Consider the following 13,928-nt stretch of genomic DNA (forward strand, 5'->3'; position numbering starts at 1 on the left):
TGTCCCATCTTCCATAAGTGTTCCTTATTCAGACTTGCCCAGTTATTCATTCCTCCATCCTTGCCCGTTGGCAGGGTCACTGGCATGTTAAAAGTAACCAACTGCGTGGTCTTTAGGTGTTCCCATGGCTTTCCTCTTACCACAGTAACTGGTGGGGGGGGGGAAATGTCTCTGGCTAGGTTGCATATTGGCCAAACAAGCTTAACTCGCGGACTTTAAGGAAGCGTTGCCCTGTTCCCTTTTATCCAGACTGCATTGTCCCTCTTACGATCGTGCATATCCTTGTAGAATGTCCTGACTTCCGGGACGAGTGTCTTGTTTTCCGACCATCCCCCGTGGTCGCTTGACCCTCGATAGAATTCTTGGTGACTGATACTTTTGATATCATTCGCCTTGTGCGTTTGTTCTCGTATTGGCATCCTTGGTGATATTTAACGCTTTTAAGAATATCCTGCACATGTAATGGTGATAGTCTCCCTGCTTTGTCCTTTTTCATAATTTGAACTATCGTTGCTTGGTTACATATCAAGACTTCTATACAGGTGCACGTTATTGGTCCCCCATTTTCACTACTCTGAATCCGTCTGTAGAAAATAGTTCCAAACTTCTTAACTTTCGGGATACGAGTGGCTTGGTCATTTAATTTCTCTTGCCTCGGTTGAATGCTAAAAACCTTACGTTTTTTCACAATTCTTCCAAGGGCACAGATCGACACCTCTAGTGCAGCCTAAACAACTTTAGTCGTACAAGGGGGAAATAATCAGAAGCCATTCAGTCTTGGGGCTCCACACCATGCTGGGCTGTCTCGGCTTAAGAGGCCTTTCGTTGGTCGACTACCCAGGGCTTGCATGTTTAAATATAATTACTGCCATCGCTACCTGATGTAGATTAAGCTACCCAAGTGGTGGCACGGGCATGAATTGCCCGAGAGTTAACTACCTTGCATAGTCTAAATATACCAACTAGTCTTACAAAGACTGTTACCTACTCACATTAGCCCCTGTTCTAATTTGCCGAACTTTTTCTTTGCCAGAATCTTTTGGTTCCCACTGTTCACGTTTACGCACTAGGAAAGTGTTCCAGCCTTGTCCACGATTAAGGGTCCCAATTCTGGACCCATATGAAGGCTTCTCTGACCACACCCCATGTGCTCCCTACCCCAGGAGATTAGCATTTTTATGGCGTAACTTATGCAGTGTGCTCTTAAATTGCTTCTCGGACTTAGTGCCACAATGATAGCAACATTCATCTGTGCCCTGATTGCTTTATTCTTTAGACTTTTCCATCCCACAGTGGTCGGAATCTAAATGGGTCTTCATCTATAGCAGATTTCAGTTGCTGTTCCCATCCTTATTATGGTTACAAAAATATGTGAAGACACTACTGGTATGGATGCATTTGCATTGGTGCCACTTCCCAAAAAGGCATTGCTTGGTCATTTATAAAACGGTAATTCGTTGTTAAATCTGCAACCATTCGCAGGGTTTGTATGACATTAAATAACTGTGCATTCTTGTAGGTAATCTATGCCTTTGGCCTTCCTCTTGCCACTGTAAAAAACGGTGGAAAACGGCTCTGGTTTCGTACTGGGCGGACTTAACTCGCTAGTACATAATGGAACACTGTCCTTCCCGTTATTGCCCAAGCTGTATTTTCTCCACTTAATCGTGGATGTTTATGATGTCTTCTGATCTTCAGGAAGACTGCATTATTTTGCTTCCCTTGAACATTTTTCGCTTGAATTGTTCGTGTATCGCATCCGTTTGACACTGATATTTAATGCCCTTGAATATCTAGTGCTACGTGGTCTCCCTGGCTTGGTGCTTTTTGATAATTAACATGATTAATACTGAAAGCTATGAATTGCAAAATATCTCTGGCTAAAAAAAAACTACATAACTAGGTGCCCCGGAAGGGCCTACAAATTTGTCTACAAAAGTTCCCGAATATTGCAGGGTGAACATGGACGAATATTTGGATTACCAGTTAATCCTACCTGACAGAGGCTGGAATCCTGACACTCCTAGTAAAACCAACAATTTGCTTGCTACTAGCTGAATATCCTTTTAAAGAACTTCATCTTGTAATAGTTAGAAGTTTGCAAAGTCCCAGCCAGCTATGTTATATATATATATACATATACAGACGCAATCAGTTGTCGCAGAATAATGTAGGTAACTAATAATTTAATGTGTTAATGGAAGACTGCAGTACTTGGATAAAATTGCTGAGTAAGCCATTGATATGGACAGGCGAGGGCTGTCTTCAGTGAGTGAGCTTTATTAGGCACACTTGGAGACGGTTCACAAATTAAAAGGTTTAAATTTTCACAAAGCTATATTTTAAAGTTTACATACTATGACCTGTATACCAGCATAATTAAGCACGTGATTGCCAGGTTATTAACTTTTTTCTAAATACTCATTTTCTTAATCAGGAAAGTGAAACTAACAATTTGGCCAAGGACCCTGAGCTGGCTAAAAAGTTGTGGGACGTCAGCGAGCAGCTGGTGAAGCTTAAACCAGAAGAGAAACACTACTAATCGCCCTTCACTGCTTGGACCTGACTGCTCTACTAACCACCATGGCACACAATGTAAAATTGGAACTGCAGATATTTTTTCTAATACTTGTATAAGGTAACTATTGTATAATTTATGGTCAGTGATCGATGCTGTTGAATAAACATTTTGATATTGGTTTTGTTTAATTATAAAAAGGCAAAATGCTCCTGCTAGTTAAAAACGTGTACTTCTAATCTTTCATCGGTATTAAACTGATGGTCATGACATACTTGGTATGAAACTTGTTATCGAAAATGGTCATTATCGTTTCAATAAGCCCTGCCATTGTAACCTGAAAGAGGGTATGGATCTTTAATGAGAATACTTGATCTAAATATCAGACTCGTGGGGTGGACAACCACACACTGTGAAGGAAGACGGTCTTTGTAGCCCCCCACTACGTTGGGACCAGACAAAGCTGCTTCACTCCTGACTATGCTCACCTCCCAGCCCATCCTCCAAATGGACCCAAATGATTCCATGCACCTGCCAAATCCCCCGTTTGACTGAAAAACGGTTTACACAGGACTAAACTGATTTCCTTAACACTTCCGGAACAAGTGATTCGCTGACAAATTTGGTTCGAACCACAATGCTGAAAATGCTTCTCGCGTAATACAAATAATCACAAACAGAACCTTAACACTTAACCTAACACAAGATTATATGCATAATATGCTAATATATTATCTTATTTGAGAATTCTTTCCCCCTCCCCTTCCGGCCCGTTGGCGTCGTGAGGGGGCTTGGTGGACGGCTGCCGGAGTGTGATGCTCCGTTGGGCAGTCCTCTGTCCTTTTCTGGCCTTGCACTCCTGCTGCTGTCTTCTCCAATTGTGCCGGATCGCTTTTCCTTTTCCTTATGTTTCGTTTTTCTCCCCCCTCTTCTCCTATCTGCTTGTCGTTTCCTGCCAACCTTTTGCTTGTTTTGGATTATTTCTTTGGACTTCTTCTATTTTGACGCCCGGGTGCTTGAGGAGGCATACTCTTGCACCTGTAGAACTGTAGTACCCGACGTCTCGAGCGAGGGGAACCTTTTATTGTCAATCCCCCTTTCGTCGCTGAACCCGATCTCGATGGACTGACGGTTCTTAAGGTGGCGTTTGTGGGGCGTATACTCACGACGCACCCCTAGGGGGCCCCGGCATGATCGGCGATAGCTTCCTGTTGGGTGTCCTGCCTCTAATTGTGGCTCCATGGTGGGTATGGGGGCACATTCGTGGATGAATTTGTCCCTTTTCGTCTCTGTCGTTGAATGTTTCCGTTGTACCCTCTCAGGCTCGTGGGTTGGGCGACCAAGCCCCCGAGTCGGCCTGTATTGGAAGACCAGGCTCTGTAGCTCCCGCTGCGTTGGGCCCCGACCTTGCTCCTCCTTTGACCGTCCTGACTTCTTCCCCCAGCTCCCCTCCCTCCTCTGAGGTTGGGTCGAGCCTCCAGCCCCCGGTGGTGACCACTTCGTCCCCTGGTGTGGCCAAGTCTTTCGTTGTGACTACTGCGCCTTTTGACCCCTCTCTCTCTAGGGGTTCTCAACGCCGTTTCGCGCCCCAACCGCACTCGCTCGATTCCTTCCCGTAGTGATGCGTATCAGGCCTTGTTTGGTCCTGCTTCATGGGCCAAATACTTTGATCTCCTCCCTCTTGATTCTGCGCCTCCTAACGATTTCTCCCTCCATCGGCATCTTGTAGATTCCGTGGATGCGTGTGTTACTTTCAACCCCACTCGTCTCGGTTAACCTGGTTGATACCTGGTTGATGGGGTTCTGGGAGTTCTTCTACTCCCCAAGCCCGGCCCGAGGCCAGGCTCGACTTGTGAGAGTTTGGTCCACCAGGCTGTTGCTTGGAGCGGCCCGCAGGCCCACATACCCACCACAGCCCGGTTGGTCCGGCACTCCTTGGAGGAATAAATCTAGTTTCCTCTTGAAAATGTCCACGGTTGTTCCGGCAATATTTCTTATGCTTGCTGGGAGGACGTTGAACAACTGCGGACCTCTGATGTTTATAGTGTTCTCTGATTGTGCCTATGGCACCTCTGCTCTTCATTGGTTCTATTCTACATTTTCTTCCAAGTCGTTCACTCCAGTACGTTATTTTACTGTGTAGATTTGGTACTTGGCCCTCCAGTATCTTCCAGGTGTATATTATTTGATATCTCTCTCGTCTTCTTTCTAGTGAGTACATTTGGAGGGCTTTGAGACGATCCCAATAATTTAGGTGCTTTATTGCGTCTATGCGTGCCGTATATGTTCTCTGTATTCCCTCTATTTCAGCAATCTCTCCTGCTTTGAAGGGGGAAGTGAGTACTGAGCAGTACTCAAGACGGGACAACACAAGTGCCTTGAAGAGTACAACCATTGTGATGGGATCCCTGGATTTGAAAGTTCTCGTAATCCATCCTATCATTTTTCTGGCTGTCGCAATATTTGCTTGGTTATGCTCCTTAAACGTTAGGTCGTCCGACATTATTATTCCCAAATCCTTTACATGCTGTTTTCCTACTATGGGTACATTTGATTGTGTTTTGTACTCTGTATTATGTTTAAGGTCCTCATTTTTACCGTACCTGAGTACCTGGAATTTATCACTGTTAAACATCATGTTATTTTCTGATGCCCAGTCGAAAACTTTATTAATATCAGCTTGAAGTTTTTCAATGTCCTCAGCCGAGGTAATTTTCATACTGATTTTTGTGTCATCTGCAAAGGATGATACGAAGCTGTGACTTGTATTTTTGTCTATATCTGATATGAGAATAAGGAAAAGCAGTGGTGCAAGGACTGTACCCTGAGGTACAGAGCTTTTCACTGCACTTGGACTAATTTTATATGGTTGACAGTTACTCGCTGAGTCCTGTTTGACAGAAAACTGAGTATCCAGCGTCCTACTTTACCGGTTATTGACTTCATTTTGTGTGCTATCACGCCATGGTCACATTTATCGAAGGCCTTTGCGAAGTCCGTGTATATCACATCAGCATTCTGTTTCTCTTCTAATGCCTCAGTGACTTTGTCGTAGTGCTCAAGTAGCTGTGAGAGGCACGATCTTCCCGCTCGAAATCCATGTTGGCCTGGGTTATGAAGGTCATTGGTCTCCATGAAATTGGTGACCTGACTCCTAATCACTCTCTCAAATACTTTTATGATGTGCGATGTTAGTGCAACTGGTCTATAATTTTTTGCCAATGCTTTGCTCCCTCCCTTGTGTAGAGGGGCTATGTCTGCTACTTTAAGTGCATCTGGTATCTCCCCCGTGTCCAAGCTCTTCCTCCACACTATACTGAGTGCCTGTGCTACCGGCACTTTGCATTTCTTTATAAATATTGAATTCCATGAGTCTGGACCTGGGGCCGAGTGCATGGGCATGTTTTCAATTTCTTTTTCAAAATTTAGTGCGCTCGTGTTTATATCAGTTATATTTACCGGGGTTTGAATATCCCGCATAAAGAAAATGTCTGGATCTTCCACCTTCATGTTGTTTATTGGAGTGCTAAACATGTCCTCATACTGCTTTTTTAGGATTTCACTAATTTCTTTGTCATCCTCCGTGTATGAACCTTCACTTGTACGAATAGGTCCAATACTGGCAGTGGTTTTTGCTTTTGATTTCGCATATGAGAAGAAATATTTTGGATTTTTCTTTATTTCCTGAATTGCTTTCTGTTCTAACTGCCTTTCTTCAGTTTCATATGAGTGTTTCAATTTCCGCTCGATTTCTTCAATCTCCCTATTTAAATTATTCCTTCTTTGACGGGAAATTCGTGTCTGCATAAGCAGTTCCGTTATTTTTTCCTGCGTTTATAGTGTCGTCTGCGTTCTCTTTCTACGTTAGATCTCTTTCTGGCTTTCCTCAAAGGAACATGTTTCAGACAGACTTGATACGCTTCTGAAGTAAGTTTTTCTATTCCTTCTGTAGGACTTGTATTATTTAGAACAGTTCCCCATGGAATGTTTGTAAGTTCCCTGTTTATTATCTCCCAGTCTATCCTTTTATTATTAAAATTGAATTTACTGAATAGCCCCTCTCGCTTTATCAACGTTTTAGGTCTATTCTGAGTATTGATGGTCGTTTGCACTTCAATGAGTTTGTGATCTGAGTATGTGGTATCTGATATCGTAATGTCTCTGATAATGTCTTCATTGTTCGTAAAGACCAGATCTAGAATATTTTCATTTCTCGTTGGCTCCGATATCTGCTGATTGAGTGAAAATTTGTCACAGAATCTAAGTAGTTCTCTAATCTGTGGTTGGTTAGGTCCTGATAGATTTCCTGGTATAATATTGTTTGCTATTTTCCACCTGAGACTAGGCAAGTTGAAGTCACCTAGGAAAATAATATCAAGTATCGGGTTCTCCAAATTATCAAGGCTATTCTCTATTTTGCTTATCTGTTCTGTGAATTCCTCAGCCGTTGCATCTGGCGGTTTGTATATTAGTATAATCACTAAATTTATTTTCTCTATTTTTAATCCCAGTACCTCTACCACCTCATTTGTAACGGTACACGTGTCGTTGCTGCTCCTTCTCAGGATGCGGCTTCCCGCTTGGCTGCCTTATCTTGCCTTGGCGAGATCCCTGTTCGGGTCTCCAAGAACGTTCAGATGAATTCCAGTGTTGGCACTATTCTCCTCCCACCCCATGTTGCAACCGGTGTTCGGAATCTGCAGGATTGCCACGATGATATTCGGCATATCCTTGATGCCCAAGGCCATTCTGTCCTCCAGGTTGACTCGTTTACTCGTCCCCCTCGTGGTCGTCGCCGTCAACCCCTTCGCGTTGTGAAGATCACCTTTGATGGTAGGACCCTTCCATCCTCTGTCATTCTTGCTGGTGCTAGGTGCTCTGTCCAGGAGTATATTCCTTCTCCTCGACTTTGTAATAAGTGCTGGAGGTTTGGGCATGGTGCCCTCCGCTGCTCTGGGACTGTCTCTCTGTCCTTTGTGTGGGAGTGAAGGTCACTCTAAGTCGGAGTGCACTTCTCCCCAAGCTCGCTGCCTCAACTGCGGTGAGGCCCATCCTACGTTCTCCCGTGCGTGTGTCCATTACAAGCTTGAGGCGGCCGTCCTTAACCTGAAGTACCGGGAGCGTTTGTCTTTTCCTGAGGCGAGGCGCCAGGTTCGCCGGCTCCCGCCTTATACTAACATCTCTTATGCTCGCGTGTTGAGCTCTTCCTCTCCTCGTCCTTCCCCCCTTCCTCAGACTCTCAACCGTTTCCGGGCCTTGGACCCTGATACGCCCACTGCCCCCTCTGTTCCTTTGAGTTTTCCCGAGGGGTCCCCCTCCTGGTCCTCTGTCTGGGGTTCCCCTTCTTTCAACCCGGTCTGTCATGTCTCCTGTGTCTTCTTCCTCGTCCCCCTCCGATCCTCCTTCCCATCCTCTTCCTCCATCTATCGGCTCTTCCCCGCCGCCTGTCGGTGCAGGCGGATGTCCATCGCTCTCCTAACGGCCGTCGTGTGTGCTCTCGTTCGGCTTCTGTTGAGACACTGGAATCCGTTGCCCGGTACGTAGTTGCTGGGACACCTGTCTCTTTAAGTCAAAAGCGTAAGCCTGGCTCCTCTCCTTCCTCTTCCCCGGCGGGTAAGAAGGCTTCGCTTTCTTCCTTAGCTCCTACTTCTGGCTCTGTTGCTCCTTCCCCTCCCGTTTCAGTGGTTGTGCCCCCTGTTCCTGCTATGGAGGTTTCTTTGGCCCCTGCTTCCCTTTCGGTTGCTGCTCTTGCTGGGGTGCGCTCCCCTCTTTCTACTCCCCCTCTTCCTACTGCTGTCCTTGACTGCTCCTCTCCGTTGTCTCCTCCTCTTCCTCCTCCGGACCCCGCCCGCCCACCTCTGATCTGTTCTCCCGTTTCCTTCCCTCCGTCTTTGCTCAGTTTACCCATGCCCCCTAACCCTGACTTTGCTGACCCTGATCCCGACCTTGATATTCTTTAACGTGCTCTGTTGCTCTTTCACCTTTGTTTCTTCCTTGTTCTCTGTTTTTGTCCTTTCTCTTCTCGTCGTTGTCCATTCTTCAATGGAACGTTCGAGGTTATTACGCCAATTTCCTCGAACTCCAACTTCTGATTTCGCGGTTTTCGCCCCTTTGTGTCTGTCTCCAGAAGCCAATGCTTGGTGCTCGTCCTGGTCGTTTTCGTGGCTATTCCTTAATCTACCCCCCCCCCCAGCCATTGCTGGGGCTTCTAATTCTTCTGCTCTTTTGATTCGGGCTGATGTTCCCTTTGTTCCTTTACTTTTTCCTTCGCCTCTCCATTGTTCTGCTGCTCGTATCTTTGTGGGGAAATGGTACACTGTTTGTTCCATTTATCTCCCCCCGAGTGTCCCGCTCTCTCTTCCTGATTTGAAACACCTCCTGGACTCCTTGCCGGAGCCTGTGCTCCTGCTGGGTGACTTCAATTGTCGTCATTCTCTTTGGGGTGACGTTCTGACGAATACCCGGGGTCGCCTCCTTGAGCCGTTTCTCCTCTCTTCTTCCCTGTCTCTTCTGAATTCTGGTGAGCCCACTCATTTGGACTCTCGGACTCGCACCCTTTCTTGTCTTGATCTTTCTCTCTGCTCTTCTTCTCTTTACTTAGATTTCACGTGGCAGGTTCTTGATGACCTCCATGGAAGTGATCATTTCCCCATCCTTGTTTCCTTTTTCTCTTTTCGCCCTTCCCTCTCTTTCCCTAGGTGGCAGTTTGCTAAGGCAGACTGGACCCTATTTACCCTCAGTGCTGCTCTCCCTGACCTCTCCCTTCTGCCTCTCTCTCGCGCTCTCCTCCTTTTTCATGACACTGTCTTCAACGCTGCCCTCCGCTCTATTCCTCGCTCTTCCTCTCGGGGTCCACGGAAGTGCGTTCCCTGGTGGAATGCGGACTGTGCTCGGGCTGTCCGCTGTAAGCGTGCAGCCTGGAAGAGGCACCGCCGTAGGCAGACGACCGATTCTTTTCTTTTCTTTCGGAAAGCGAGTGCGGTGGCCCGTAGGGCCATCCGTACGGCTAAACGTGAATGTTGGGCATCTTATGTCTCAACAATTACGTCCGAGACCCCTCTGGCCCAGATCTGGAAGCGTATCCGCAAGATAGCGGGTAAGTTCGTTCCCGATGTTTCACCGGTCCTTCACCTCCATGATACTCTTGTGGCGGACCCGTTGCAGGTCGCTTCCGAACTGGGTTCCCATTTTTCTTCTGTTAGCTCTGGTCTTCATCTTCCCCAATCTTTCCTTCTTCGTAAACCTGTCCTTGAGTCTCGTCCTTTAGATTTCTGCACTCATCTTCAGCTTTCCTATAATGATCCCTTCTCTCTCTGAACTTCGTTCTGCCCTGGCCCTCTGCGGTTCTACGGCGGCGGGCTCCGATGGTATTCATTATGAGATGCTTCGCCATCTCCCTCCGAGCACGTCTCAGTATTTACTGAGTCTGTATAATCGGATCTGGGAGTCGTCGTCAGTCCCTGAGGACTGGCTCGATGCCGTTGTCCTCCCTGTTCGCAAACCGGGGTCTCTGAGTACTTCCCCTAAGGACTTTCGCCCTATTGCTCTCACAAGTTGTGTCTGCAAACTCTTTGAACGTATGGTTAACGTTCGTCTGATGTGGTTCCTGGAACACCATCACCACCTCTCCCCTTCTCAATTTGGTTTCCGCAAGTGCCGCAGCACGACAGATGTCCTGGTGAACTTGGAGGTCTATATTCGTACTGCTTTTGCTGCGAAGACCTCCGTTGTTGCCGTCCTTTTTGACCTAGAAAAGGCTTACGACACCACTTGGCGTTATCATATCCTATCTCAACTTCATTCTTTTGGCCTTCGTGGTCATCTCCCTCTCTTTCTCCGCAGCTTCCTCTCTCGTCGTTCCTTTCGGGTGCGCCTTGGTACCGCTCTCTCTCCCTCTTTTCAGCAATACGAAGGTGTGCCCCAGGGTAGTGTTCTGAGCACTACTCTTTTTCTTGTTGCCCTCAATGGTCTTCTTTCCTCTCTTCCTTCTGGTGTCTTCTCCGCTCTCTATGTCGATGATCTTACCCTTTGTTGTCAGGGTGATGATTCGCCTCTCCTTCAACGCCGGCTTCAACTTGCAATTGATGCCGTGTCGTCTTGGGCCACAGGTCATGGCTTCAAGTTCTCTACTTCTAAGACTTGTGCCATGACTTTTACGCGGAAACGGGTTGTTCTTCGTCCCTCTTTGTCACTTTATGGTCATCCCCTTGAATACAAAGATTCCGCGAAGCTTTTGGGGTTATTCCTTGACACTCGTTTGTCTTGGTCTCCCCATATCTCTTACCTCCGTGTTGAGAGCTCTAAGGCCCTTACCCTCCTTCGGGTCTTGTCCCATACTTCTTGGGGGGCAGATAGGCGCACTCTCCTTGCTTTACATTCCTCTCTCGTCCTGTCTAAGCTCGATTATGGTTGCCCTGCTTACTCGTCTGCTTCTCCTTCTACTCTTCGCCGTCTTGATGCTTTGCACCATACTGGGTTGCGCCTCAGTTCTGGTGCCTTTCGTTCGACTCCCATCCTTAGCTTGTATGTTGACACTGGCTTCCTGTCTCTCCAGGACCGCCGTGATCGCTACTGTCTTCGCTATCTTGCGCGGTCCTTGCAACATCCTTCCTCTCGCCTCTGTCGTGCTTTAACTTTTACCCCTCCTGCGGTTCCTGTTCCTCTTCACCACCTCCCTCTTTCTGTCCGGTTATCTCGCCTACAGGATTCTCTTTCCGTTCGTATTTCTGATGTTTCTCCTCGTGTTGTTCCTTCTTTGCCCCCGTGGAGGGTCCCTCTTCCGCGGTTTTGTACTTCCTTGACCCGTATCACTAAAGCTTTTACCCCTCCTACGGTTCTAAAACGCCTTTTCCTCGAGCACTTTTCTTCTCACTCCCGCTCCGTTTCTGTCTTCACCGATGGGTCTAAGTCAGCGGACGGTGTTGGCTACTCTGTTGTTTTTCCTGATCGCACTTATATGTGTCGCTTGCCTCCGGAGACTAGCATCTTTACAGCAGAACTTTATGCTATTCTCTATGCTCTTCGTCTCCTGCTTTCTCGTTGTCAGTCTTCCTTTGTGGTTGTTGTTGACTCTCGTAGTGCCCTCATGGCTCTCGGGTCCTTTAATCCGGTTCATCCAGTAGTTGTCGAGATCCAGCATTGGCTGTTTCTCGTTCACAGTAAATTTAAGTAGGTTGAGTTTTGTTGGGTTCCCAGCCATATTGGTGTGTCTTTAAATGAGCGTGCGGATGCTGCCGCTAAGGAAGCTGTCCGCTCTTGTCCCATCTCTCGTAAAGGCATTCCGTATTCCGACTTTTACCCAGTTATCCATTCCTCAGTTCTTACCCGTTGGCAGGCTTCTTGGTTGTCTGTTACTGGTAACAAGCTACGTACTCCTAAATGTTGTGTTTCCTCGTGGCCGTCCTCCTTCCACCGTAACCGGCGGTGGGAAACAGCTCTGGCGAGGTTGCGTATTGGCCATACTCGCTTAACCCATGGTCACTTGATGGAGCGCCGCCCTGCTCCTTATTGTCCTAGTTGCATTGTCCCTCTTACGGTCGTGCATGTCCTTCTTGAATGTCCTGACTTCCAGGACGAGCGTGTGTCTTGCTTTCCGACCGCCCCTCGCGGTCACCTGTCCCTCGATAGAATTCTTGGTGACTCGGATACTTTTGATATCGTTCGCCTTATGCGTTTTTGTTCTCGTATTGGCATCCTTGGTGATATTTAGCGCCCTCTGATTATTTTGCGTCTTTGATGGTGCTACATAGCCTTCCCGGTTTGGTGCCTTCTTTTGATAATTACTTACTTGAGAATTCTTTTTAAATGAACAGTATGAAATAATTCATGAATGCATCTGTGGGGTCGACTGCTGGATGTAATGGACAAGTAGAGGACAGGTTGTCCCTCACCAATAATGGAGTTGAGCCCTGAGCCTCCAGTGATCACCTGGTGTGACTCCTCCTGTGACACCTGCCCCTTTTACCCACTCTTACTGGGGGGGGGGGGGCCCACGATGCAGCCGCCTATGCCCTCGAACACTCTTAATTCCTTCCTAATTCACATTCAAATACTCAATTCCTGTTAAGTGAACTTAGTATTTTGATCTCGGTCATGTTGGTCTTGTGCGTCCTTGTTTATTCGTCAGAAAACGCCTATTTTATCCATTAGATACCCGTCTACTTTTTAACCTTGCCTGTACTGTAACACGTTTAGTTACTGCCCCTTCTGAAGCACAGCAGCTTAGCTTTGTCTCTTCCCTCTGGCACGTCTTGTGCTCATGCATTGCGTTCCACTTCCTCTCCGGCCTTCTCGGTTTAAAGTTTCCAGGCCTTGGACCCTGATCCTTCACCACCACCTAGCAGTCTCCTTTGAGTTCTTAACCTGTAGGAAGACCCTCGGGTTTATCGGCCTAGTTTCCTTTTACCCTCATCTGTTCCCTCCCTTTCTCGAACCATTCTTCTCGACCCTCCCATCTTTTGATCCCCTACATCACCCGCTTGTCTAGGCCGTTGTCTATCCTTCTCCCAGCCGTCATTGAGCTGACTACTCCCATTCTCCTTCTCGTGGAGGCTGGTCGCACAGTACACTCCTGCTGTATGTCTGTTCTTCAAAGTCAGGAACGTAAACCTGGCTCGTCTCCTTCCTGCCCAACAGATGGGAAATTGGATGTATTCCTCGCCTTCTGACTATAACTGCGTCAGTTCTCGTGTGTGCCAGTTGATTGTATCGGCTGTAATCCTTGTATCGGCCTAGTCCTTGATTCTCTTGGATGCTGACCTTGATAAATTGCGCTTCTGGTTTATAATGATAAACCCCTGGTTACCTTGGTCTCGGTCTCCAATGCTTCCTGCTCCGGACTCTGCCTCTCGTACATCATACTGCCCACTTGACCATTGTCTTTGCTAGATTTACCTATACCCCTGTAACTGATTTTACTGACCCTGATCTTATTAAGTATTGTTTCTTTGCCTTTATTTTTCCCTCGTTTCCATTCAAGAGTTTTTTCGTCAATGGAATATTTGGATTTATGCAAACTTCCATGAACTCAAACTTATGATCATGTAGTTTTTGCCACTGTCTCCAGGAGCCGATACTTTGCGCTCGTCCAAGTATCTTGGACGAATGAATTAACACAAGCAGTTATTCATTTTGCTCTTCCTCGCCCAGGTTTTGCTAGGGGTCTCTAACTATATTGCTCTCTGGATCCGTAATAATCCTTGTCTCCCTCTTCCAGTCGTCCATTCCTTTGATGCCTGTATCTGTGAATAAATGGTAATCTTTTTCCATTAGACGTCCCAAAAATGTTGTCCTGGTCACTTCCGTGGCTATTCTTCCCCCCCCCCCCACTCTTGCCGAGGCCCATAACTCTAATGCTCTCTTGATTAGCTCTGTTCCCTACGTACCCTTTTTTCATTGCCTCTCCACTGTT

At 47.0% G+C, this 13,928-nt stretch overlaps 1 protein-coding gene across 1 annotated transcript in view; it reads left to right on the plus strand.

The window, feature by feature from the left end:
* LOC123755744 (retinol dehydrogenase 11) overlaps positions 1-2,697 on the plus strand; it is a 32,460-nt gene extending 29,763 nt beyond the window's left edge. The window contains exon 10 of the mRNA XM_045738497.2: positions 2,438-2,697. Within this exon, the coding sequence (XP_045594453.2) occupies positions 2,438-2,542 (105 nt within the window). The 3' untranslated portion in view covers positions 2,543-2,697. The remainder of the gene's footprint in view (positions 1-2,437) is intronic.
* Positions 2,698-13,928: the final 11,231 nt, after the last annotated feature.

The sequence above is a fragment of the Procambarus clarkii genome, chromosome 55, assembly GCF_040958095.1.
Source record: "Procambarus clarkii isolate CNS0578487 chromosome 55, FALCON_Pclarkii_2.0, whole genome shotgun sequence".
NCBI lineage: Eukaryota > Metazoa > Arthropoda > Malacostraca > Decapoda > Cambaridae > Procambarus > Procambarus clarkii.